The sequence below is a fragment of the Galendromus occidentalis genome, unplaced genomic scaffold (assembly GCF_000255335.2).
Source record: "Galendromus occidentalis unplaced genomic scaffold, Mocc_1.1 scf7180000076543, whole genome shotgun sequence".
Classification (NCBI taxonomy): Eukaryota; Metazoa; Arthropoda; class Arachnida; order Mesostigmata; family Phytoseiidae; genus Galendromus; species Galendromus occidentalis.
This window is the reverse complement of record NW_003804532.1, coordinates 852,768-880,586: the sequence shown is the minus strand read 5'-3', so window position 1 is coordinate 880,586 and position 27,819 is coordinate 852,768. Positions and strand designations below refer to the sequence as shown.

Genomic DNA, 27,819 nt, shown 5'->3' with positions numbered 1-27,819 from the left:
GCAGATCGGCAGAACGCGATGTTTCTACCGTTGGTGAGAGGATTTGTGATTTTTTTTCCCATGGTTCCTCTCTCTGGCTTCGTTCGACGGGTCTGCTGCCCTGAATTCTCCTCGTGACTCCTTTTCGCTCCGGAACTTTAATGAATTCCGACACAAAGTTCCGAGTCAACAAAGTGACATCGTTTGATTACACGTTCCGCGTCAGCATGGATGGTCGAGCCCGCCCGAACACATTCAGACCACGGTCGGAGCCGAGGTGGTCAGCTGGGCTGTCAGAGTTTATAAAGCAGACGCTGTTTGAAGAGAGCGTTTCGAGTGCGAATCAAGTCAGGACCTTCCGAGCATTCATTATGAATACCGGTTCGCTGTTGTTTTGATACTCGCCGCTTCCTCTTCCGTTGCATACGACCTTGAGCAATTCCGCTGTTCCGGAGGCGAGCTATTGCGCTCAGGATAAATAATCACCGAGTCAGACCCTCTTCCATGTCGTGACTTCCGATCGTGGGATCCCTCCTGGGATCGTCACTGATAGTGCTGGGGCGTTTAGGCTCACGGACTCCTGGATTTCACTCAGTCAGTTCCTTTCTTCCAGGTCTTGCGACGTCCTTCGTTCTGCCGCCTGAGTTCATCATGTCCTTCAATCCCAAATCATCTGGTCCATCCTCCAAATTCCGCCTCAGCCAGCGGCTCGAATATGAACAGTGCTCAACGCGGGCCGCAGAGCTCAACGGCACAGGAAGATTCCCGGTTAATGGTGAGGAAATTTCATGGTATAACTATGAATCATTTCTGGATTGCTATGCGATCACTCGAACAAGCCAACAGAGGCTAACCAGGGTTTCCTTGGGGGTGCGGTCGATATCCGTCGGGACCTTTGACGGGTTCCAGCTCCCTGATTACGAGCACGGGGCCCAAGACAGGGACGAAATCGAGACATTGAAGTCCGGCGGAAAGAATATTCCTCGCATTGTGACGATCTGATTCAACCGAGCGACAACTCGCGTTATCGGCCTGGGGAACTCCATTCCGGAGGTGTCGATGGAGCGACGTCCTTTGTCGGGGCCACGGGGGCTCGAAAAGGCGTTCGACTGGAGCTGCAGGGAAACGCTAACTCGTGTCTAGCCATTGCTGAGCACAATTGTTTCTCTCGCAGGTAAACTCGAAAACATCGTCTGTGTCTAGTTCGGCACTGGACGCGGTGGCGAGACGGGCGTCGCCGGCGGAGGACGATGAGGACGCCATCAACGTCAAAATTCTTGTCAACGACATCACTCCGGCGAGTTCTCAGGTGAGCTGTCGTACGCACAGATCGTTTCTCGATTATGGAGAGGAATGACCGACCTAGCAAAGGCAAGAGCCAGAGGATTCCTATGCTAGGTGCTAGCGTGGCGCTCCCCGAGAGAGTGTTCTCCGATACTTCGGAGGAACCGTTGACGGATCGACATCCGTTTCCGGACCGAGAGCAGAACTCCTCAGTTTCCAAACAACTTCCTTCGACTGTGCTCGGCAAACCTCGAGCGGAGTTCTGTCGAGCTCTCGACACGGTCGCCACCTCTGCTTCACCGCTAAGGACCTTTGTTGCGGCAGATCTCTCCACGGGTTTCAGGAGGAATTTCCATCCGAACCCGCTCCGGCTACCGCTGTGCGCGGAGAGCGTACGGCTCTCCGAGCGAATTCGTTCTCATAAACATCGCCTCCTCACGTGGAAGTGAAAAGTACGACGACGACGAGGACGACTACGACCAACTTTTCGATCGGAAAATGGATTCCAGCTTCCGATGGGATCTCTAGCCTCGTCTGTGCCTCCCTCCGAGGAGGATCTAAGGGGATACGTCCAGAAATCGTCAAGGACCAGAGGAACTGTCCTCCAGATCTCGCGGGGAGGGGAGGTAGGAAACCGAACTCCCGCCGGCGCAGAATAAATGCGTCCCGCTGGAAGCCCCTTCCTCCGATCGAGTTGAAGTCGAGATCCCCACGCATTTAGATGAGGTGCTCGCTCGTTCATCCGGGAAATGTTGCTCCGAGTAGTTGTGTCATTGTAAAAACGCCGTCGGTTCGACTGCCTCGCTGGCAGGAGCAAAGCAGGCGAGCCGCTCAGAGACGAGCTCTCAAGTAGGCTAGCTGGCGCTTGTCGGCTTGCACGGGTCACCTCGGCTGAGCTCTCACGGGAGTTCTTTACGTTCGTTCTGATAGGAAACACTCGCTGCTTCGCCAGACTGGTGGAAAGTAGCGGCTCTTGGGATCCGGACGATTACGTCGCCATCGTCTGGTCCGTCCGTTCCAGATCGCGGTTTCGTTCGCGCACCGGATGTCTCCAGGAATTCTCTTCTTTTCGAATGTAGCCTCTCAATGTGATCCTTCTTGCGTTGCAGGAGTTCCTCCAAGCGTCAAACCCATCATCACGAAGGTCCTCGGCCAGCGACGTTCGGCACAGCCCTTCCGGAAATTCAATCGGAGGCAACACAGCCCAGCGTCTTGCGAAAAAACATCTCCAACAGAGTCCGGAAAGTCAGCGTCGGCAGAGTTGGAGTGACTTAACGAAGGCCGGAGTCGCCGCCAGTTCAGCTGCGACTGGCGGCAGCAGCAGCATATCCAGCAGCGGCAGCCCGAAGGGTAAAAGGTCGCACCGGTCACCCATAAAACTGCAACGAAGGTGAGCACCGAGCGAAGAAAAAAAATCAGCTGTTTATCTCACCCGAGCCCGGCGGAGAAGAAATCTGGCAGAAAGGCTCGAGAGGGGAGCGCAATCGGCTGGGCCGCGATGCGACGTCGGCAACTCGCACTGTCTCGAGACTCGCATTCCTCCGCTCGGTATTCCGAACGTAAACAAAGGGACGTGCGTATTTAGGAATCCAAAGGGGGGAATTCTAGACATCGATGCCGATTTCGTTTCGCATCTGAGGTCGTCGTGTGGTCGTGTGGGCAATTGACCGGATATCATTACGACGATTGCCCGATGCTTTTTCCCAATGAAACTCCGACAGCTTATTGAACGAAGCAAAGGATAGCAGAATGTTGCTATCAAACGTACCGGCCTCCTTGACCGTGAGTCAGCTGAATTCATATGTCGTCCCCCGCCCCCACTGAAAGAGGGGGGAACCTACCGTCCGTGAACAGTTCCCCAATAGGAGAAAGTTTCGCGAGAAAAACGATCGATGAGGTTTCAAATAAGACGAGAATCTCTGTTTATTTGATGTGAGAGGAGACAAACTTTTGGCCTTCCACCGACGGCGTCGTTCCCCGGAACGGGGAAATTCCTCTCGATTCCTCCGAATGACGAGCCGATGACGAGGTTTCGGTTGTTCCGAGCTCGAGCGGTTCCGAGAGACGGCATCCTCCTGTTTGAGTTGCCTTTTCCGGACAGGGATTGGCCACCGCAAAGCGCGCTGACTTGGAAAAGAACGACGAGTCGAACTACTCGCGCAAGAAATTCCTGTTGTCAGCTGGATTCGAGCTCGGCAGCACTACCGTCGATGAGGATGGCGCGTCCTGCCTTTGTTCTTGCTCCAGGGGATAGACTCCTATTTCAGCTCGTTTCCGACGATTTTCCAGCTCTCGAATCAATTTGAATCGCTCCGCGGCCAGGTTAACGAAGGGGAGTGGCTTTCGGCGCATCGTCGTCATTGTCGTCGCCGTCGTCACGAAGACAAAGCGAAACAGCGAATATGGAACCGACCGGGAGAAGGGCTCTCGAGACAATCCTCTCGAGGATCCTCCTCGTTGTCATTCATTGTATTTACCTCCCGATCTCTGGATCAGGATCTCAGATTTCATTCCTCTGACCCCGTTTCTTCTCTTTGGAGGTCAGCCGCTCTCTTTCGTTCTATGTTCGGATCCTCGGAAGCGATCTCGTTCTTCCGCCGCGCCGGTCAGCGAGGGCTCTCGCTCTGCGCTCCGGCAGAACGAATTTCCGTGGTAGTGGGGTATATTCCATTAAGGGTCAGAGCCGTAGCTCCCGTTCGCCTCACGGGCTCCGCAGCGATGGCGGCGGCGGCGGCTGCCATGGCCTCGAGCATTTGGCTTGTTGAAGACGATGGCGCTCATCGCCGTCCTGCGCAACGTCATGAACCGAATATCTCCCGACGTCAAGCGGTCGAGAACCCCGTGCATTTTGCCTCCGTCGCCGTATCTTTGGGAAGAAGCCTATTCCCTCTATCTCGCGAGCTCCACTCGATCTTCCAGGCGTAGAGCTCGCTGTTCGTTCGGGGTCTCCTCAGAGCTCGTTCATTCGGTTTTCGGAAGGGAAATTAGCCCAGTTTCTGACTTTTGAAGTAGTTCCTTCGCGCACGCTTCTCGACACTGTATTGCGGGAAGCTACGGAGCGCGAGGCGATTCGGTTCGGATGGAGAAAAACGTCGGCGAAGAGCAAATCGAGCAGAGTGTTCTCGAACTTTCTTAGGGCGACGACGACGTCGACTTCCACGATGCTCCGAATGGACTACGAGCCACGGGACGCAGTAGTTCTCGACTCGACAAAAGTCGAAACATTCGAACGTGCGGCCGTTTCACGGCTCAGTCAGCAGGAAGACGAGATACTTACTATTATGATTGTGTTGTAGATGTTGGGGAAGACTCGGGGAGGTCGGTCGCTTCTATAGAGCAGCAGCCGCGGGAGTAGTAGTAGTCGTCGTATTTTAGACCACGCTAGGGCGGCTCCGTTTCGACGCGCAAGCAATAGCTCTACATTGTTCGTTTCAGTGTGAGTCTGAACAGTTTAGAGACAGCAGGCGAAAGCGGAGGACCTGAAATCGCCGAGAAGTCAGATGTTCACACCTCGGGTACCGAGCAGCAGGGGATCAACGCCAAACAGCAGTCTCCGGGAGGCAATGCGGCGAAACCCCCGAGTGGGGCGAGTCAACAGGTTCCGCAACCGAGAGGCGTCCCGACACAATTACCACTTTCTGGTGAACACAATTACTCTATGCAACCCCCTCCTTCCCCTAGAACGCATCGGTCGGCGAGCAGTGGCGAGGTAAGAGGAAAAGTTTTACTGAATGCCTTATCGGAGCAGAGCTTGAAGTTGATATTCACGAGTCACGTTCGCGAATTATATTATCGGATTCGAAATGAAGAAAACCTCCTGAGCTGTCCGATGATATTGCGGTGTAGCCTGAACTCTTACTGGAATTCGAAATCATGAAGCATGAATTTGATGCCGCATCCAGTATTGGGTAATCCCGGGTTCCGATCTAGCTCGCTCGAACATTTAAGCGGAGAATGGTCACACGGGCGAGACCGGAAGTCTGAACTAGCCTCCAGAAGCAAAGGTGTAAGGAGTGTGTGAGGAGTTGGGAACTCAACTCTCTCCATCCGTTCCAGGCCATGTTGCTCCTCAATCGCCGCGAGGATTTGCAATCAGGGGCCACTTCGATTCTGGGCGGGGCAGCAGCGCCCTTGGCCCCGAAGATGGTGAAACCCCTTCCACCGGGAGTGCAAAGCAAGAAAGATCATTCATTGCAAAAAAGTATCTCCACGCCATCCATTGTTGTTGCGCAAGAAACTCTCATCCAGCACTCCCAATCGGACAGGTAACTACATATCAGCAAACTTTCCTTGCCAACCCATTTTGCCTCGATTCGAGTTGGCAAAAGTGTAAGACTCGAGGCTTAGAGCTCTCATTATGATTGTTGAAAGAGATGTTCCCGTAGAGATCAGCCGCCTTTCTACCCGCCGCATGTAGATAGCTACAGTCTGTGATGGTAGAAATTATTATGTGCTCGAAAGTCGGCTGATACCTCGGGTGGGAGTAGCATGGTTTCAGTCAACGTGTTCTGTTCATGCCCCGCGGCCTTGTTCGGCTCACTCTGAGCCAACTCTATGCTTCGAAGTCTTAGCGAAACTGGTCAAATCGTTTTGGGAGGAGTCCATGTCCAAATTAATTTGTGTTATCGTCATGTCATTAGTTGTCGGTAGTCTAAACATGCTTGTGGATGTTTGCATAAATTGTGAGTTCTAACAGCCGCGTGGAGGAACACCCGCTCCTCGTTCACCAGCTGAGCGTCGGGAATCAAATCCACCTGAGGGTCGGGGCGCCGCATAAGAACCTCCTGCTGCACAGCCAGAGGTCTAAAGTCCATCTCCTCGAGGAGGAGGACGAGTTTGACGATTCATCCCCCGTTCACGACTATGTGGCTTCGGTGTACCGTTCGCAGTAAGTAGAGAAATTTTGCCGTTTAACTTAGGTTTATTCAGAAAGACTCGATTTGCATAATCGGCTAGTCACCAACTGAAGCAGTTCCGCCGCGCCGTTCCACCACGACCGACGAGGCCGCTTGTTGCGAATAGACTCGCTTCTCGATGATCGACGACGCATCGCTCGTATACGACGAATTCGATCCGAGGTAGTGACGTAGAGGCTGCGAGATCCGATGCGATCGAGCCCCGGGAATCCTCTCTGTGAGGCTCCCGACTCCAGAGCTCAAATACGAGCGGAGCAACTCCTCTTTGGTAGGAGCGTTCATCTTCCGAATTTCTTTTCCTCGGAGCTCGATATGTGTCCCTTACCCGCGGGTCCGCTGGTGCTCATTGATTTCTGTCGTTGATTTTCCAACATGAAGCTCACGAGAGCAGCTCCATTCATAAGAGAACACGGACGCTGTCTGGCGGTCGGGGCCGTTCGGGTTCGAGTTCACCTCCTCTTCGTGCGAAATGACTTGTCGGCGTTATGATGAGTGTTTACGCCTGGATGATTTGCAAGTTGGGAAGGGCTTCAAGTGGTTCCCAGAGACTCATTCGAATTCGCACGTCACCGGCTCCCAGCCGCTCTATCCCTATCTACATGCGCACCGGCTTCCTTTGCTTCTTTTTTATCGCGACGAGAGCGTAATGAGGTCATCAAGGACCTCGGTGAAATTCGCCGTGCACGTGAAACACCACGACCGATGAGCGGCGACTCGGGCCCAGAGGTCCCTGCTGCACAAACGAAATCGAACCTCCCACAGAGCTCGGTGGCTTCGGGAGACTTCCTGATGACGCAACCGCCTCTTCGCTTCGGGTCCCGACCCGGGAAGTGGGTCTCATCGCAGGAAATGCAGTTCTGCTTCTCGGTGCGGTCGAGACTCTCCCGTGTGGACCCGCAATGATTTACGTTGTCCTCCGGGAGTTGTCAGCGACGTCGAAGCGGAAGAACGAGTGAGCGATTCTCTAGGACTCTAGGCTGCTTCCAGCTTTCCCTACTTCGCTAATGAGGGTTTTCCATGTTTGGAAATCGAGCCGGAACCGTTTGCATTACGGATGTAGAGACCCTCTCGGTGGATGAGGCTCCGAGGAGCTGCCGACAACAATCAGAGCTTATTCACGTTTCCCACTTTTTCCCGCATTTCTGGATAGACGATCGGAGCTTTGCCGCAGCCGCTGCTGGTGGAGAATCCGCGGAACGGTAGACGTCTAGCAACTTATTCAGCGTTGCTTTCCGACGGAACGGAATTTCACCGAGACGAATTCCGTTTGTGAGTGAGTCGTCCAGATGTTATGGCGCTGACAAAACATTGGAACAGCCGGAAACTCGCAGAAAATCCACACTCTGATTCTCCTCACCAGACGGAATCGGAAGTTTCCCAAAATGCTATCCCTGGCTGAGCCTGCTATTTCCGCATCGTACTGCATCTCTGCTGCGAGCTTATCGAATCGGATATCCCTCGTGGAATTCGAGTGTCGAGAGATAGCACAACGTAGCAGGTTCCGTAACGGGATCTCTCATATGGCTCTGCAGCCGACTCGGAACAACTCCTCGATCGGGTTTTCATTGGAAGCGACAGTCTCGGCGGGTCGAGTCCGTGACCCCTCCAATTTTGATTTGTATGGGTATTGTCTGCAAGAGTTTCGTTCGCTCTACCCGATGCGATTTCTTGACATTCGAAGACCAGGACGAGTGAATCCATCGATCAGGGTTAGCGGCGGACACCTAATTGCCGAGGACGATCCTTTTCGTACCCGCGATAAATCCAATTGAGGGAGATATTTCTCGAGGCTCTTATTACAGGGAGTGCTCACGCGAACTCGAAAGCAACCCGCGAAAGTAAGCAGTCGAGCGAGCTAGCGAGCAAGCCGACCGGAAGGCGCACGATCGGCTGGAAGAGTTTCTTATCAGTGATTGAGTGGATTTTCCTGGAGGAGCCGGTTTTCTCTTCTTTTTTCCGGTCCAGAGTAGACTCACTCGGATCTGCTGAGACTCTTCCCGCCATGACCATCTTGTCCCAGGCGAAGCGGATACTCGAAGGAGCATGCATCCAAGCGCGAGAGGAGCCTTCAGAGTTCCATCGCTGTCTCTCGTGTGTCGTTTTCTGCGAGGAGTCAGATCATACGGGGCTATCCGCTGATATATGAAACACTCGAATACATCGGGACACCCGTACAAATGCTGCTCTATACTAGTCCGGTCGAGGATTCGTGAGGCCGACGCCAGCTGTGGAAAGAGGTCTCCCTGCATTCTATACCGGACACCGCAGTGCGCGTATTCGGTGCTGTCTGCGGAGGCGGTTCTGTATTGAAATTGCAGAAATTCCATTTCATCCCAGCAGCCAAGTGTCGTGCCTTGTCTCTCACCGCGGAATTCGACCGCTCGATCATTTCAAATGCAAGAATGTAGAAGTCTCGTTTCCACGACGGAGCCTTCTGAACGACGGAGGATAAAGTTAGCGGAGCGCTCCTTGGATTCGCGGTTTTATTATTTGCGTTCACTCATTCGGGAGGACTTCATTCTGGGAGCGGCTTTCTCATCTGGATGTCCGCACCTCGGATTAAATACAGCTCGACAATCTCGGCCTGCGCTTTTTCCGCTCAACCGTCGTCTTTCCCGGCACTGCCCCCGGCTATTGTCTTCTCGCGGAGGGCTTGCCCTACCGGCTCCGCCTTCCGCTGATGAACTTCGACGCTCAGCTGTCGATTAATGAATACGAAGGCATATTTTATCCTTTCCATCGAGTCGAGGTCTTCAGATTTTACCCGTATTAATTCCCACGGATGCCGATGGAATTAACGGACGGAGATTGATGATCGATGCCTGAACTTTGAAGCTCTGCCGATGAGAGGATAGCTCCTCGCCCTCCCTCCTCCCAAATGCACATTCCCACGCAACACGCAACGCTGCGGTTTGATTCTCGTCATCGATACCCTAACCCCTGTCTCGGGTATTTGATCGTATCGTCTTCCAGAGAGAAAGTTCTCGAAATCAGAGGGTTCTACAGCAGACCTCGAGAAGCGTCTCCTATAGCTGGAGAGAAGCAGCCATGATAAGAACGGGATCGGAGCAGATTCCGCTTGGAGCGACGTTGTCAGTTGTATCGGATCTTGAAATACTCGGGCCGCTCCGTTTTTTTGGCTAGACGATCTGGCATTGATCGCAATCCTTTCTCCTGCAGACTCTCGGGGCCTCGATTCAGAGCCCTCGCAGTCGTAGTCGTCGTAAAGTCTAACTCGGAGCTTACCTTCCAGCAAAACATAAAACCGCTGGGGTCAAGTGTTGCACGATTTCTTCGAGGCTAGACGTTGCATAGAGGAGATGATTATTAGACGTCGTCTTTTTGCACGCCGCGCCGTCCGTAGATCTGTTCGGAGCCTGGTCGCTAATCGTTTTGCATGTTAGCACAGGCGTCTGGCGAATTCGCTATTCCTCCGGTGGTCAAGTGGTCAGATTTTTGTCTAGGTCTAGTCGTCTCGTCGTCGCTCGAGTTGATCTAGGAATGGGTTTTCCGTTTTTGTCAGCCGCCTTCGTCGTCGGGAAAACTTCTACGACTGATTGCCTTCTCCTCGATACAGGAGTGCCACTGGTCGCCCGGTGGCTGCGTCCGGTCTCCTCAACAGCAACGCAACCTCTGCTTCCGCTGCCGACTCAGACGATGAGAAGTTTATTGGCAAACGAACCAAGAAACGAGGGAGTCTTTTCTTCAGGAGGAAAAAGGTGAGCTGGAGTCGCGGGTAACAACTTCTCCGGAGAGTACAGGAGGGAAAATCGCATCGCCATTTGTCGAAGGGCGAAAACAACACGAAAGGCGGGAGACGCACCGATGGAGTTGGTGATATCGGTCGAGTCCACCGCGGTGATACCATCATCGAGTTGCTGCACTACATCGTACACGTTCGTTCATTCGTACGGAAAGGCTAGCCCCTACGGAACAGGATCCTCAATTTTCCTGTCATTTCCTCTTTCCTCTCACTGTCTCTTTCCCTATCTCGAGCACAAACCGCCACCACATGGGCTCGAATCTCTGGGCGACGATGAATCTCCCGGGGGAGGGGGATGAACATGACCGTCATGGAATATACTGTCTATTGAAACTGAGTGAATCATTGATTGCTCGACCTGTCTGCTCCGTGTAACGTTCGAGCGACCGGATCATCATTATCGATATATTTCTGCGATTTGGTTTGTCGGCGCGGTGATAAGCAATGTTTCAGGCTAAGGACTCGAAAACGGGATCACCGACGCCGTCCGGGGGAACGCCATCGCCCCCACCCGCGAGGGCATTGGGTCATCAATTCGTGGCGGTTCCGTTCAACAGCGCTTCCGTTCAATGTCACGTGTGCTCCAAGTCTCTTACCAGCAAGGCTGTCTTGCGTTGTGAGCTTTGCCTTGTCGCGGTACATGAACACTCGTGCCGGGACCAGATCGCCGACTGCACCAAGTTCAAATCGTTGCTCCCTAAGGTTGGTGGCACGCCCCTTGCCACCTGCACTTCTCTCCCCCGCTCTCTCGATGTGGCTCATATCGTCCTGATTCCTCATGCTCATTCTCTCTCTCGCTCACTCACTTATTCGTTCGTTCGTTCGTTCGTTTGCTCTTTTCCCCTCTCCCTACCATCAAGAGCTATGCTGTAACCGTCATACAGAGTAACACGTCCGCAGCAACACTGTCGGCACTCGAGAGCGTCAACCCTAAACTGCGCTGTCATTCCCCCAACCACCACCGCTGCCGCTGTTGCTGTTACTACAGCTGTTCACGCAAAGGAACGAATCACCATAACGTTAATGCACGAAGTACACATGCCGATGAAACTGCTGCGACTCGAATCCTCAGTCGCCCGCTCCGCGCCATCCACGGCCATTATCTTCCTCTCTGCCATTTCCATGGTCACCACGGCCAGCCTCCCCACAGGCATTACCTCTTCTTCAATTAGTTCCACATAATCACATGTTCAACATGCTCTAGTAAATTCTCGGGGAACCCTCATCCGAATCGTTGATTCGGTCGACTCGATTACGTGGGCATACAACGAAACAGACAACCGTGCCCGGAGTCGACGTTGCTGCCGTCGTCTTCGATTCGAGAGACCGGCCGGGATATTCAGGCGGCAGACTTGCGACGGCGAACGGACTGTAGACCGAACCACACGCGAGCACCAGCAGGCGAAGCACGGCAGATCTCCGTTGTGACTACCGCTGCTGAATGGCGACGTTCTAAGCTCTCCATTCCACGGTCTCCGCCGAGCAAAACAGGCCGAGATATGCCGTCAGTCCGTCAACCAGTCAGTCGGTGTGCCTGCCTGCCAGCAAGCAAGCCCGCCCGCTCGCCAAGCAACCTGTCAGCCGTTCCCTCTCTAATCGTCGACGGCGGACGCAACGAGGCTCTTGCAGAATTTGAATAGCTCCGACATTGAAGCAAGCGACCGGGCGACTGACCGACCGACCGAACGATCACCAATACTAGACACGCACGAGTCCGCGTCGTCCGCTGTCAGGCCGTTTCCCAAATGTTGTACCCTGCCTAAAAATAACAATTGCTTGCTGTTGACTACCTGACAATTCTCGCAATTCTGGCGGAGTGTAAAACCAGTGCTGAACGTGTGAACTAGTGGATGTGAAACTTGTGGACATGGTGGTCTTTGGTGACTACAAGCCTCGAACATCGAGCTCGCTGGATCGTCGTTCAACGAAGCGACACTTCAGCAGTCCCTCCTGGGATCGCAATTTGACTCTCTCATCCTCCTTGCAGAGTATGCTGATCAATAAGTCTGCAAGTCAGCTAACCGGAAAAGATAGATCCACCGCTAATCTTGCATCAGGTGAGCAACATTCATAAGGAATTATTTTCACGGTCGAGGTCAAACGTGTAGTTCGCTCCCCATTATTGTTCCGAATTCGAGCGGAAGCTGCGTCGATGCTCATGCGGGTCCGTTGCGGAGTGAAGAGCGTCTGGACACGCAAAACAGCGGTGAGATTAATCCGACCACAGGCCGTAGTTGCGGACCGTGAGCGATCCGTTTTTCTCCTGCGCGCATCGTTCCCCAGTGCTCTATCCCCGGCTCGCTGTATTTTCTTCGACCTCATAAATTAGATCTGCGCCTGGAAACCATCAAAAACAATACCCTCGTCATAATTTCATGCGGATGTCATTTATTTTTCTTGTCGCCCTACTACTGCGGGTTGTATTTCACCATCAGAGGTAGATCTGTGGCAGCAAGGAAGCAGAGGTCCGGTGGGTTTCTCCAAATTTCGATCGATGTTGGGCGCCACAGCTTGTTCGCATGCGCGGATGCGAGCTCGCATCCAGCTGTCTCCGAAATGTTTTCTTCAGCCATGGCTCGATAGCCGAAGTCAGATACGTGCTAACATGCTCACTCTGGCAGACTCGCTCTCGCACGCTGCGTGAAGAGCTGAGTGAGTTACTGACTGAGTCGATACTACGGCGTTTGTGGAATTCCCGCATTCAGCGCAGCCTACTGTGGGCTAGCAAATGGGCAGAAGCACGGGTGGTAAAGCTGGCAGACAGCAAATGGTAGGTGAAACCTCCCAAGGTTGGTACCACCGACGACACGGCAGCTTCTTACAAATATTGCTGCTCGCGGTGTGACTTATGGCGATGGAATGTCCGCGCCCGTCGCCACGATTGTTGGACAGCTGTTTCTCGAGCATCTGGCACTCGACTCCCTCCCAATACCTTCGGAGAGCAAGGCAAACACAAATCACGTGCGAATTCGGTATGACTGCCATCGGATTCGGATATGGACCCCCTCTGTAGAGCACCTTCCGGGCTGGCGGGACGGAATTCCATGGCCCCTCCTCATGAGCGTTCACCGGGGAGTCCCCTTGAATTAGAACGGGCGCGAGATCATGCTCGATGATCTCATTCGAAAAACAGCTCGCTTTCCTCGAGCAGTGCGAAATCATCGAAATCAAATGGTATCTTTGCGTGGGCATCCGAGAGATCTATGGTACCGGTTCTTTGAGCTCGCGATTCCCATCGACGGGATCTAAAGTCGTCGGAGCCACTATCTCCTTGCTGTGATCAGCGTTTTTTTTGTGAGACGTTCCTTGAGCTCAGAGCCCCCTATGATTGGCAAGGCCTTCGCTTTGAGCAACACTCACTAAGAAGCTTCCGCCAGAATTAATGCCGTATACGTAATTTGCATCTCTTGCATTTTAGCTTTGAAGTCCAGCGCGTCAAGTCTCAGCAGCAAAGACCGAAAACAGGGCACCAGCTCTCGAAGCAACTTGCAAAATGCACCTCTGCAGGTACGAACCTCGTCCCTTTCTATTCGACGTTCAGCTCGGCCTGGAACCTCCACTGCATCACCATGAGGCTCTTACGGAGTATTCGCCGGAATTCAATTAGTGTCGATCGCGATCAAACTTTGGAGGAGGTCGGGATCGACACACTTTGAATAGATCATTCCAGTCCCCTCGAGAGAGAATCTAACGGAGATGCCGTAGGCTGGCTTGGCGCCCCAGTGTTCCTCCGGTGTTAGTCGAGAAGGATTCCTGGTTTATAACTCCGTTCCTCTGCTTCTGATTCCGTAAGCCCATAATCACTCTTCATTTTTACAGAACGACACCACAGGCGGTTCCAGCAAGGAGTCGTCGCCAAGGTAAGAAATGTCACCGCTATGATGAAGATACGGGGGGAATGAAATTCCTTCGACGGGGGGATTCGAACCGTGAAGCTCATTGTTGAGAGCACTGGTGTGGGGTGAGAGGAACGGTGCGGATGAAACTCGCTTCCCTGGGAGAATTATTTGGCACCTCTCGCCAATCCCAAATATTGATTTTCCCCCGCCATTCGGCTCGACTGAGGGAGCGCTTGAATCTGACTGTGTCTGAGCAGCAGGCAAGACAACGAAGAAACTGAATACGCTGCGGTCATGCCTGTCAAGGGAAATCCACCTCTCGTCCGCTGAGAAGTCTTTGAAGAGCTTCGAGAAGGGACACAAAGGTTTTGCTATATAGGGGAATAAGTTGAGCTGGCTCGGCGACTGCCCGGCTGAGTGGGGGTTTCGTCGACTGACAGACCTCTTCGTAGATCGCTTCGGTCTGCTGCCGTCTCGCGGGCTACTTGGAGGTCGATGATGATGGAAAAAAAGAGAGAGCCGGGCTCATAGAATGAGATGGGGCTGGACGAAGTGAAATTTAATATGACCCGTCTTGTCGTCCGGCTCTCATTTGTCGGTCGGCTGGTTGGTGGGTAGGCAGGTTGGTCACTCGTTTGTTCACTCGGTCGACGAAGGACCGCTGGCCGCCCCTTTTTTCATTCCTCGCAGCGACCGCGAGCACTCGCTGCGGGCTCCGCCATGTGTGATGAGTATTCGGAGCAAAGACAAAGCGATGAGCTCTCAGCAACCGATCGGTACTGAACGAAGCGGGATCGTCACCCTTGAAGTCGCGAGCCAGCTCCGGGGAAAGAGCGGTTTCGAGTCATGCCGCGAAAAAAAACGATATTCTATCCTCGACGAAAGGCACGGCGGCAGCGGCCTTTCGGGGGTAGGCCGTCCAGAGGAATGCACGCCCTCTTGGCTGCTCGGCAGCCAAACTAAGTCGTGGCGAGATAAGCCTGTCATCGCCAACTTTTAGCCGTAGTCGTAGTTGCGGAGTGCGTTTACTTGAACGAGTCATGACGCTAGATTAACACTTAGAATTCCTTGAGTTGGGTTTGAAAAACGCTCAGATTACATAAATACGTATTTGGAAGACGGTCATGGCCATGTAACCGAAGAAATAGCGGGAGGAGCCTCCGTCTGTATCTGCTGCAGACGCTTGACTCGATGTTGCTGTTATCGACGTCGTCATAGGTGTTTCTGTTGTCGAAGATGATTGATTATGGTGATTGATGATTGTCATTCTCAACTGATTGGGTCGGTTTTAGTTCGACTCGAAAGCCCCACGTCCCCAGTGGGGGTTACTCTCAGTGGAGACGGGTGGCCACAAAACTTGGGGTCAAGTAAGTAGAGCCGATCGGAGCCGATTCGAAACGTCGTTCTATACTTCTTCGTTTTGAGTCTACGGACGATCGATGAATGATGCATTCGAGACCGGTATCTCTGTCCTGTCTGATTTTCCCCCGACGATCCACATGTCCAAAGCCCGCCCCAGTGTCCCACCAAACCTTCGGACCTGCCGCTCAACCGATCACGCGCACATTTTTCCGAATATTACTTGCCTCCTTCCTAATCCTTCTTTGCCGTGGAATCCACGTCACCTGGCGACCCGGAAAGCCTCGGGCCGGAAAAATTCCATCAAGATCAGCACGAGTTCGCAGCCTCACGGTTATTCGTCTGAAAGGAACAGCCAGAGAAATTATCGCGACCGAACATATTCGCTCGATGAATACTCCCGCTCGGCCGGTGATTCCTCGATTGAATTCTCCGGCACAGCGAGACGGCTGCGATTTCGCGAGGAATCCCCATCTTCAACTGTCATATGATTCACGTGATTGGCGCCTCACGCTGGCAATTTCAATGTTCAGCTGTCTATTCGACAAAAAAAATCGAATGATTTGAGGCCGGGCCCCCCGGAGGATTCCCGCCTGAGGATGGAGAGAAAGGCGGTCGGGCTCGTCCGTCCCCGTGTGCGATGAGCCCCGCTGGATCAGCTGAGCAGCGACCGAAAATTCCCTGATCACCACTAATCATCTTCACCAAACGACCTCCACCCAGAGCAAGCTCCTCGCCACCTGTTGTGCCCCTCGAACCGAGTCTCTCCTGTCATCATCGAGCCTTTACCCGATACCGATTGAACACCCGAAAGTTTTCTGCCACCTTGTTATCTTCATGAATGACATTTCATGCAGCTGTGTCTGTACCGTCGCACCGAACCCTTTACGTGCCATTTTTCAGAACCTTTTGAAAGGTTCGCCGAAACGACACCTCGTTTTGCGATCAATCAGCGGACCATTTGCTTTTTTGTTCATTCGAAACAGCTTCCCTCGTCTCCGGCGACGCCTGTCCCGAAAATATTTTTTCCCGGGCGACGACGTCCCGAGACGTTCTTGTTGTCCGCCGAGAGTGAGAGAGATTTTTGCGGCCTGTTCGCGGCGATTTTACGTCGCCTGTCCCGATACCCGACCGGAAACCGTCATCGATGTCATCACCATGGTCTTATAGCGAGTAGCGGCATGAACGATATCACCGTTATGCATGGAAAAGGGACTAAAAGCAAACATAGGATTAGCCTCGATAGACGAAATACCGTAGCGAATGGATTAGGCTTGGATTAGGTTTTCCAAGAGAATGAACGTTTGGATGATTCAGTTAGTTGGGAATTGTGGTTTGCCCTTGAACCCCCGATGCGGGGTCGAGGTCTGGAGCACAATGCTTGCCGACGGCGATCGCGGTCAAAATGAATTATCATCGATCGGATGATAAGGAGCTATCGGAATAATCTCCGAGCCGAAACCTCACGATCTAACATGATGATGATTGAACTGTTCCCAGTTCTGCAGCCAAGGGCACCACGGATGAACTTGACTCGCCGTATGGACTGCACTGTGAGATGAGCGACTACTACGCTCAGAACCTCAACATGCAAGATGTCAATTCGGCCTCGATGGAATCTTTGGATAGCGGAGCGTCCGTCGAAGAACTCGCCGAGATCGACGATCCATATCTGCGACTTCTCGACGACGAGCCACAGCAATGGAGTGCGACTGTTGATAAAAAGGTAACAATTAGTGTAGTACACATGTTAGAAAAGTCTAGCCACCGATTTTTAGCCGATTCGCGCGAAAGTGTCCTCGGATCGTAGGACCCCAGAGCCATTTGTGCGTTCCGTGTCCCAAGTATATTTCAGTTCGATACGCGGTTCTTTCGAGACGCATTCGCAAAGCATACAATCCAGTTCATTGTATCGATTCCCCGCACGGTTTCGTACGGTGCTATCCCTGCATTCTGTTTCTTCTCATCGGAATCGGCAATCACCCCGGAATACAAAAAACCTAGGAGGTCTGTGAGAAGCACGTGGGGCTCTGTACCTCGTTCATCAAAGAGGACTCCTCAGAGACGTATTAAGCACAGACGTCGGAGAGTTTACGACACAAACAATTACGTCAACGAGTTCCACGGATCTGGCTCCGTGTAGACCTTGATCGGGGCGGCCGAGCAAAATATCAGTTGAGATACTGGAAATCCAAGCGAAAAATGTATTCGCATTGCCTCGAGCAATCGCTTCTCCTTTTCCTCCGGCGATGCTCGCATCACTCAGGAACTCCGGAAATACTCCGATCCACTTCGTCGGCATTCCTCCCTGATCTCTGACGTCGGGTATATGTAGCTCTCCGAAGACGCGTAAATATTCGATTGCGATTATCCGCAATCCCTCGGGCGCGACGCGCTCGCCAAGACGTCTCGCTTCTCTTCTCAGTCGATCAAACAAGACGGTCATTTTTTTCAGGTCATCAAAAAACTCAAAGAGCGTGATGTTAAGCGTCAGGAGGCAATTTACGGTAAGCATTCGTAGGGTCCTTCTACCAGGAAATCTCGCAGGTGGGCGTCACCGCGAGGCGCGCTCTCTGGAGTACACGGCCGTTTCTCAACGACGAGAGCACGAGTTGCAGAAGTTTCGCTCAGGTTCAACTCGTGAAAATTAACATGCAACGACTCCCCCTAGAACTCATCTTAACGGAGAAGCATCATTATCTCACGCTCAGGATAATGGAGAAGGTGAGTTTGCGGAGGCAGCACGCGAAGTATTCGCGTGACTCTCCGCCCTACGCTACGCGGAACAGACACGGTTGGCGTCGATCCGGTTCTTCAATCGTACCCACCTCTGCTTTCAGCTGTACTACGACGGAATGCTATCGGAGCTGCAGTTGGCTCCTGAAGTGGTCAATAAAATGTTCCCCCGCCTGGGGGAGCTCCTCGCATTCCATGGTGATTTCTTGAAGTCACTGCGAACCAGACAAAGCCAAGCCAATCCGGACAACCAGACCATTGACAGTGTCGCCGACGTTCTCATTCACATGGTAATGCTCTACGAGGCTTAGGCCATCCTCGCACTAATTGAAGCTATTTCCTCGGCACCTTCGCCCCCGTCATCGCCCACGCGATCAATAGCTCGGATTCCTTCACGATCGATTGCGTCCACTCGAGTGAAGGCCGATATTAGCCTTGCCCTGTGGCATTAAAAATCATGTATCGTAGTACAAGCGATTACCCTTCCTGGGAAGGGCTCTGACTCGATGGGAAATCGCGTCAGGTGCTCGTATTGCGCCGAAAAACTGCTCAGCCAGTCAACGACATGAATCGGATCCGGAACGTGGCTTATTGTTTTTGTCGGACAGTTCCAGGCAGAGAATGCGACAAAGATGCTCAACGCATACGGCGACTTTTGTTCGAAACACAAAGACGCCGTTGCGGTCTACAAGGAAATCCTCAAAGCCGACAAGAAATTCACCATCTACGTCGCTGTAAGCTCTTTACGAATTTCCCGTCTAATTTGTCACCTATCACCGAAGCACACGATGAGGTCGAGAGTCGGAGATTCCAATGAATTGCCTAAAATGGCCACATCTTTCAGAAACGAAGCCGTCTCGCCTTGTGCAAGGGACGAGGCATTCCAGAATGCATTCTCCTGGTAACGCAACGACTCACCAAATATCCTTTGCTCATTGACGCTCTCATAAAAAGTTCCAAAGATCATCCGGAAGAGATCGAACGACTGAAGACCGCTCAAATACTCATAAAGGTACGCGCTTCGCTGCTTCGTGCGAGAAGTTCTCACATTCTCGCTAGACTGCGACAAGCTTGTTAGAAGACAAACGGACAGGGGAATATCAGCGTATTAATAAGTGCTAGCCCAGCACTCGGGGAGAGGAGCATTCGCTACAATATGCATCAGCAGTGAATGATGGAACAGGATAGCTACGTTCGGTGCTGAAACACCTGCAGGCGACTGCTAGGGATCTCCGTGGGACTATACCGCTGTCCGGACGAAGATCAGGGTTTCCAGGGACGACTGAGGAGTTTGCATCGCTAGATGCTCCTGTGCGCCTATCTCGTTTCCGAGAAGCCTCGCCTCCCCAGCGAGCTGTTTGTACGACTTTGATATCGCAACACGGGGAGACACGACGATGAAGCTCCTACGCCTTTCTGGCTCTTGCAGGACGTCATCAACGGAGTTAACGCCCAGGTCGCTGAAGCTGAACGTGACGCACGACTTCTCGAAATTTATCATAAGATCGATGCGAAGTCTAGCGCGTACTTGAAAGACCACAAATTCAAGAAATCCGATCTGCTGTCAAGTAATAGGAAGCTCAGATACGAGGGGACGATTTCTCTGAGGAATGCCCGCGGGAAACAAATAGGTTGGTTTGTGGTTGACGTCGGCCTTCCAAAAGAAGAAAATCCGCCTGATAATCTAATCTGTGGATTATGTTGAATAACGAACTTTCATGCGGAATTATTTTCCCATAGATGTGACTGCAGTAATGTTGTCAGATGTCATATTCTTCTTGCAAGAGAACAACCAAAAATATATTTTCGCTGCTTTTGATAACAAGGTAAGTCACCTGGTCAACGAAGTCTATCCGAATGATCTCTCGTCACGTCCGTTATCCCGGCCCGGGGGCGGATTTTCGTATTCAGGTCCGAAGTTCGAGCCCCTCAATAAATCACATCGACGGTGCTCTTTGCCGACACTTCTCTCCCTTCCTCGGCTCTCGGAGAAGTGCGCCATTGAATCAAGTGTCCGTACCATTACTTTTGCAGCCAAGTGTTATATCTCTGCATAAGCTCTTGGTTCGCGAAAGAGCGGGCCAGGACGCCAGGGCTCTATATCTCATCTCATCGAATGCAGAGGTTCCCGAAATGTTCGAGTTCATCTGCGGGAGCCCTAAGGAAAAAGGCGTATGGCTCGAGGCTATCCGCAAAGCCATCGAGACGTGTCCAGCAGAGACCGATGATTCCCAAGAGAAAGGTACGTTCGACGAGCAACCTAGGAACAGACTAAGAGACGGGAAGAGATTCCGGGGGCGCCCGGATATCGCATCAGCGATCGCAAGCGACGGTTGCACAGCCGCGGTTTCTGTTTCCATGCGCGAGGGATAGGAACACTCAGCCACCGGAATTTCAGGATATTTTTCAGACCAGGAGTCCCCATCGAGTCCGCTACCACTTGCACACACACCGTAAGTTGGACGCCAGCTTGGATTGATTCATCATCAATCCCCTGTTCGGTAGATCTTCCTGCCTGATCTTGAGTGGCGTCGTCTTTCGGCCGTGGACAAAGACACTCCATACTTCTCGCTGTCTCTTTTTGCTGATTGAGCAGCGCTCGGAAGAGCTCTTTTTTTCGGGTAGAAAAGCCCCGGATTTTTCGAAGTTCCTCGGTCTTGCCCTACACGTGGCCCGTAGCTTGTGCGTGGGGCAAAAGGGCTGCCGTGCCAACATACGGTGTGTGTGGCAAAAATCTACGCGAGAGCGCTTTGAATGTTGATCACCGGCACTTTACCTCGAGCTTAACCCGCCATGATTTAATGGACGAATTGAATCCTCGAGATCCTGGAGAGACAAAACTCGAGTTGGAAAACTACGTCGCTAAAAACTCAATCACTGAGCCTCTGTCTCAACGGCAATGCCCCTTTTGCCCGAGCGGCACAACCGTATGTCATTGCCGCACCTGACCCGGACTCACGAGAGCACAAAAGCGTCTGTTGCACTCATTCACACAGCTGCTTGCGTGGGACCTGTCCGAACAGTGGAGGAAGAAGAGTAACACCTCAGATTCCAGCGTCACACAATCACGAGAATGCACGACCGATATCGAATCACTTGAATTTTGCCGTTTCCAGACTAGAGGCAATAATTTCACTCCCTCGAGGAATCGAAGCAACGTGGCGTTCGTTACACTATGTTAGATTCAAGCTGGTTGGACTTCCCCCTTTCAAGAGATATGACCGAGTCGGACTGAATGATCTCTCCATTACAGATGCCGAAGAAGTGGCTCGCAGCGATCGACTGCGTCGCTTGCAGATTTCCCTTCATGATGGGGACCGACAGATCGCCCAGATATGCCAAGAGAAGCTGGCTATCCTCTCCGAGATGTTGGAAACGATCGGAGTGGATCAGGAGACCATTGATAAGGTTCGGTCGCCGATTTCGATTACTACTCGGAATGACTCGAAACTCTATCGAATTTGCCAGCGCCGCCTGCATATCGTACTGCGAATCGCGACTCTGAAGATCGCGCTTGAACACGGAAACCACAGCCGATCAGAAACAAGTGTTTTCTTTTTATTTTGCAGCTTAACCCCCGAGACTTCAAGTACACCGACCTTCTTCAAAAGTTGTCGCCGGAGGAGACTAATCAGATGTTGCTCACGGCAGCTAGTCAAGTACATCAAATATTCGCGCAAATTCCAATACCACAACTGTTCTCCACTGCTAATGCGGCCGAGGGGAACAGTCGCAAGGACAGCACCGATGGAGCGCACCAGAGCCTAGGCCGGAGTGTTAGCAGTGCAGGTGAACATCAGAGCATACAATGTGCCGATTTTAGCGTAGGATCTACCAACACTGCGGCTGTTGCTGCTGTACTACCAAAACGAGCGGAGACTTTTGGAGGCTTTGACGCAACTGCAATGAAAGGTAAGGATCCTAGTCTGAGCTTGCTTGACCGAGGTAGCGCAACTCGACGAAGAAATTTCGCTGTAGGATAGAGCTTCCCTTTTTAGGCTCGTAGTGATAGATTCTCGCCGTGGTGGTTGCGATTTCTGAATCAAGTCGCCGTCAAGGGAGACTTTTTTTTTGACGTAGAGATGCAATTTTTCGGTTTCACCCAGCGTGCTCTGAGAAAAGATTTTTGAAACATTTTAAACACCAGGTGGTGCTCCGTCAGGACTGCCTCCATATCTGACTGGTAAGAAGAAGACGACGTCGACGACGAGATGATTTTGTGTGGGCTTGCTCGAGTGTGGGTTTGCTTTTGTAGTGAGCTTTAAGCTACTCAGTGTTTGGCAACAGTGATCACACCTGTTACTTCACGAGTGGAGAGAGAGCGACCTCGTTTCCGGTTTTTGTCTTTTGCGCCCTTTTCTTTTTGTCATCACGTGTGCTTCTCCGTTGCAATGAAGATGCAGTCGCTTTCAAGGCAGAAGTTGCCTCCGCGGCGTTGCCATAACTGTGAATGATGATCGACTCCATGTACGGGGGCAGGTGTCCTCGCGTAGAAACCGACTCAGACTTTACAATTGCACGGCAATTTGAAAGTTGTAAATTCTGGATTTCCGCTTTAGACGTTCCGTCAATGTTTATCCGTAGCAAAGTAGGGAGGTGGAAGCTTGCCATCTTCCCGAGTAGTGAGGGCGTTCCGGAGTATAGAGGATAGTGTCTGCGAAAATCACTCGAGGCAAATCGTGCGTTCCAACATTGAGGAAAGGCACTGCTTTAGCGTTGGAGGTGGGAGTATTTGCAGGAGTGGTTCGCAGAGAGGTGGATCCTCCGTATACGAGAATGAAAATGCGGAAGTTCCACCTGAAGCAATCGTCGCGTTAGTGTTCCCGGTCGAACATTCAGAAGTACTCTTAGAGATTGACTTTGGCCTCACCACCACTAGTGAATGTCATGTAGGGATAACCGCCGGTAGGCCTGGAATCCTTTGCCAAATATGGCGCTAACGTATACTTTCTATCCATGCGCAGCGATAAAGAAAAAGCTCTTCCTAATCGGCGCCGAAAGTGCAGCAGCAAAAGAACGGACCAAAAAGGATACTTCGAGGGAATTCCCAGAATGTCACTTGCAGGTCAAGGTCAGTATCAAGCTCCCCACAGGGGACTCTCTGCGATTCTCCCTCGGCGAGAGCGTCAGAGACGTGATTGAGGAGGGACAGACCCTCCTCAATGGACGTTCTAAGGATCTATCACTGCTTCAGAATTCTAGAATCTTGAAATCAGGATTTAGATTACCTCGCTAGGTCTCCTCGAGGATACTTCTGGAAAATAAAAATTCTAATCTGGGAAATTTCTCCCTTGCTGCGCCTACGCCGGATGTTCAGGGCCTGGAGACGCGTCGATTGAGCGCTCCACTACCCTTTAATTCTGAAAGTCTTCTCCCCACTGTAAGCTGTACTCTGTAGCTGTCTGACCTTAACCTTGCATCCCGTGGCTAACTGTTTTCGTTTCCGAGTAATGATTTCGTTCTGAACTCGCTCCCATCCTCAGTTTTGGCTTCAATCAGGGAAACTTTCCTTTCACTTCGCGCCAACGATTCCTCGTTCCACACGTCATTTGATTTGCCGAGACGAGCACTCCCAATGGCCTCCGCGTGGCACCACCGTCGAAGTTTCATTCTCCCGCGAATTCACGTTTTTCCCCTACTCGTGGGTCGAAGTAGTGAGTTCTCCCGTCTAACTCCCCTCAATCCTCAGGACAAGTCACTCCAGCGACGCAGCGTAACCGGCCTGGACAACCCAGGCTTATCCGATTCGACCCAGGATGCTCCTCCCGCCCCGTTGCCGCTACATCAACTCGAGGGACTCTCGCCGACGCCCTTGTTCTTCACGAACGATCCACGAGAAAAACTAGAGATCATCTCCGATCTAACTCATAATCTTTCGATTGTAATGGTGAGGCAGAATTACGAGAGCCGAAAATCGGGGCTGGGCGATAAGAACAAGGCTGGGTCTAACAATCGGGTTCGACGTATTTCTCCCGCAGTGCCTCTACTGTCAGAGCGCCTCTTCGATGGAAAGTTTACGCTTGCAAACCACGGAGATGAGTGAGCAGTTGCAGTGCCGCAACCCTCGGAAACAGTCTTACCGACCGGACCTTCAGCTCGAAGAGCTACGGAATCTCCAAGAACAGCTCACCCAGGAACGAACCGAATGGCACAAGCAGTGCCAAGCAGAACGTCAGCAACTCGCGCGTCAGAGGGAAGAAATCGAAAAGCTTCAGGTGAGCCCTTGACGTCTCGAGCCAGCGACGCTCGCCCGAAAGCAGGTGTGGAAGCTTCTAACAGGTGTCTTCGTTGAGAATCGAAGAAATGTTCCCAGGCTAACCGTGCCGTGTGCCGTTTGTTTCCTTCCCTATATTCGCTCGACGTCGTACAGGAAAGGATTATGGAACAACAAGCCGAGCTACAGGCTCAAACTCAGAACCCCAAGAACCAAGCTCACTGTCAGGTGACAGGGTCAGTCTTCATCTGTCTGTCTGTCGTCTTTCTATCGTTCTTCCCCCTCTATCTCGACCCTTGGCTTTTCCATAACCCAGTCTCGATTGTTGCCTTCCTTCTCCTTCTCCTCCTCGAAGTTTCGAACTCTATTCCGAACTTCCCCGATCCTGAGTATCTACATAGACGACGTGAATAATACTCATACAATAATGACTACCTACTTATCATTATTTTTGTTGCTCCCGATGTCGTGACGTAATCCCCCTCTTCCTTCCCCGCCCACCAGGAACTTAAACGAGTTACTGCCCCTATGACCTTTTTCCTTAATTTAATTGCGATGCTACAATTTACTAAAATTGAATGGACGACCGAGCTCGAGGCAACGAAAGTGTGACCTTGAAGAGGTCTACCTTGCCACGGGTGGGAGGAGGGGTGGGGGATATCTTCTCTCCATCAATGCAGCTATCCAGTCGAAAATCTTCGTCTACAAGAATGGACTGCCTGCGAAGGGAGTTTTCTGCAAGTCTCGACCGGACCGGCTGCTTGTTGACTGTGACGAATCCTTGCGAGCTTCGACATAGGAGCATGGCTTCCAGTTCTTCTTTGTTTTGTTCTTCCCTCATTACGATGCTCGCATCGCCGTGCTCTTGGGTAATGATGCGTATACTTGACTTTCTAGGAGCAAATAAGACGAGATCAAGAAGATATAGAACAACAGAGGGACTGGTTATTCAGGAGATTGGAGAAATTAGATAAAACCAGAGAGATCGGTCAGCTGCCTATCTCATCATCAACCGTGTCGCAACAGGGATCTCCTCTGCATTCCACACAGCATTCGCAACAAACGATCCTACAGACTACACATGTTTCATCTCCTCCGAGCGTTGAGAATTCACCAAGGTAGGCTCTCCGGCAAGTCCAGCGATGTCGATTGGAATACAATCTAATCGAGTCGCTCCCCTGACAAATCGGGCGGATTGTTGGCTAGGGCACTAATCCTTCCCCTGCTCTTTCCTCCTCCTCCCTTCAAATGGTTCATCCCTTATCTGATACTATGAGTGGGAAATTGTCCCGACTAGCTCTTCACAAGAGACTGAATTCACTAACCGGTTTGTTGCTGGTTGTTCTCTTCGTTCAGGGGCTCTCTTCAGGGACGCGCAGTGTCTTCTGTAGACCTGATGGCTCCCGCGATGCTGTCAGTCATGCCTTTCGACATGCGCTCTTCTCAATCCACGACTTCATTATTGCCCTTCCATCTCAGCAGCCTGGGTGGACCACAATCTGGGTCGGTGTCTCCGAGCGCTTCGTCCGTTGCATCGACGGGGAGTTCGAGGATCCGCCGCGGATCACCTCCCGCACCGCAGCTGAAAGAGAAAGAAAGTCATTCATCGAATTCGCTTCCGGCCGCCCTTACGGGTCTGTCGCATTTCTTACCTGGACATCATCATCACCACCATCATCATCATCATTCGAAACAGCCGCCGCAGCAGCAACAGCAACAACAGTTGAAAGACCTCCAGTTGCCTCAGCTGCAGCCTCAGAATTCTCCCCCGAAACAGGTACTTCCGCTGCATTTGGCGAAGAGGGGTCCTCCGCAGCGCTCCCACAGTGCGTCTTCCCAGGCCGCTCCGTCGCCCGTCCACGTAAGGGCAGGCTCCAGTCCCGCAAAGGTTCACTATGCGCAACCTCCGATTTCTGCACACAACCATCTGCAACAGCAGCATCTCCATCAACAACAGACAGCAATACAAGGCACAGCAGGGTCCTGTACGGTGCCTGATTCCTGCTCACCAAGTTCAATGCTCATGCGGGCCAACACGGTCGACGATTCCACAGCTATGAATGCACGTCGTGATCTTGAAGAAGAAAAAGAAATCTTCTGTTGATCGGATACTTCTCGATTCTCACACCGGTAGCAGCGGCAGCAGCGGCTGAATCGACGATTGTTCATCACAACGACAGCGAAATCAGCGAAAAACACAGAAGCTGCAGCAACGACTAGTGGTCCGTGTGTTGTTATCAAATACTTCGATTTCCAAATCCTTTACTGTATATTTCACTGTGATATAGCCGCTCTTACCAGCCACCGTATAGAAAGGAAAGACACCGTTCATGTCACATGAACATCGAGAGACACACCTATACACATTCAAGCGAGGCCATCATCTTCCACACACTGATCTGTCTGGATCGGGACGAGGAGCGAACATATTTATAGTACACGTAATTTTGAATGAATTCCCTAGCGTAGACACGGAGAGAAACAACGACGATGGAGACTATGATAGTTATTGTAGAAGTCTGACGGGAATGACGATGATGTAGCCCGATCGCCAAGGTTGTTCTTCACTGATTCATCCCCCTTTTCTTTGGCACCCCCGACAGCCGGCCATATATAGTGCATATAGAGCCGCGATACTTTATTTCTGCTATGTTTTCTAATGTTCGGGAGGAAATGCGAGCAGGGAGAAGCATCGAGAAGTCCCTTCGAGACTCCGCGTCATCGACACGGTTGCACCAAAAAAAGAAAGAGTGAGCAAAACTCTCCTTCGCGAGCTCCTTTCTTCCAGGGGCGCGTACCGCCGGGAAGCCTTCCGTTCAGGGAGTTCCGATAGCGGAATGAGCTCGGGAGGGTTTTAGGAGAGCTTCTCCCCTCGTGATCTGACTCTACCAATCTGGGTTGAGCACATGGAGCAAGGGAGTATAACTCGGAATATATTTCATTAAAAGTCCCAGCAGAGCTCTTAGGGCTCGTTCAGAGATTCGGACTTCCCTTAAACCCTCTCCTGATCTTCTTGATTCGATCTCCGGTTCCCAGCTCCCATTTATAAGCAATCTGAACGAAGAGTATCATTGTTCCTATGCCTTGTGCTTCTCTTCTCGGTGTTCCTTCTTGGTGACTCGAATTTGAAAACGTTCTCAAGACCGCTGTGGTAATCCTCGGATATTGGTCCGATCAGGGAAACAGGAATGTGCCATATAAAAACTTCAATGAGTCTGTTCAATGTTTTTTTTCCCTTATCGCCAACCCGATTCGTCCTCGGTCGCCCGATGACGATTGATCAACTTCTTGGTACCAATGATCATTTCCCCCGCGACTCGCGACGCTTGCCACGAAAAAACGGAGGTCAACTGGATGGATGATTTTCGTCACTGGTCAAGTTATGTCTTTTAGTTCATCACTTACTTATCGATGATCCACACATGATTCATACTATTCTATCTCAATAAGCAAGCAAAGGCACCTGACTAAGTGAACAAATAGATATCCGATCGAACTTAGGCACTCGACTCTGGCTATTCGGCAGAGCTTCGAGGTTCGCCGTTCGATTGTCGCCGAAGACGTGACGTCGCGGTTCACTGACACCGCGAGTTTATTCCCAATTTCTTCCCTTTCCCCGTTTGGTTGCTTCAGATGAGTATTGGACACGTGATCTCGTTGATCCGCAGATCAGTGCTACAGTGCTCGTATCTCACTCACAAGTCGAGACGGGATCGACAGGAAGACTAG

At 51.9% G+C, this 27,819-nt stretch overlaps 1 protein-coding gene across 1 annotated transcript; it reads left to right on the top strand.

The window, feature by feature from the left end:
• The first annotated feature begins 18 nt into the window (after positions 1-18).
• cyst (rho guanine nucleotide exchange factor 18 cysts) lies at positions 19-27,819 on the top strand. Its single transcript, XM_029113306.1, has 28 exons — positions 19-33; positions 1,154-1,288; positions 2,373-2,653; positions 4,699-4,972; positions 5,320-5,528; positions 5,960-6,151; positions 9,757-9,898; positions 10,396-10,644; positions 11,930-11,999; positions 13,361-13,449; positions 13,762-13,802; positions 16,641-16,866; positions 17,596-17,647; positions 17,812-17,864; positions 17,981-18,166; positions 18,485-18,610; positions 18,721-18,888; positions 19,306-19,507; positions 19,617-19,702; positions 19,911-20,118; positions 21,130-21,284; positions 21,446-21,665; positions 22,841-22,947; positions 23,566-23,763; positions 23,855-24,091; positions 24,988-25,208; positions 25,447-25,593; positions 27,759-27,819. The coding sequence occupies exons 1-28, from the start codon at positions 19-21 to the stop codon at positions 27,817-27,819; spliced, it is 4,350 nt and encodes a 1,449-aa protein (XP_028969139.1).

Bases quoted from the DNA above. Each gene is read 5' to 3' on its own strand.
- cyst (XM_029113306.1), top strand. The intron at 1,289-2,372 runs GTGAGCTGTCGT...CTTGCGTTGCAG, and splicing joins TCACTCCGGCGAGTTCTCAG to GAGTTCCTCCAAGCGTCAAA. The intron at 17,648-17,811 runs GTAAGCATTCGT...GACTCCCCCTAG, and splicing joins GCGTCAGGAGGCAATTTACG to AACTCATCTTAACGGAGAAG.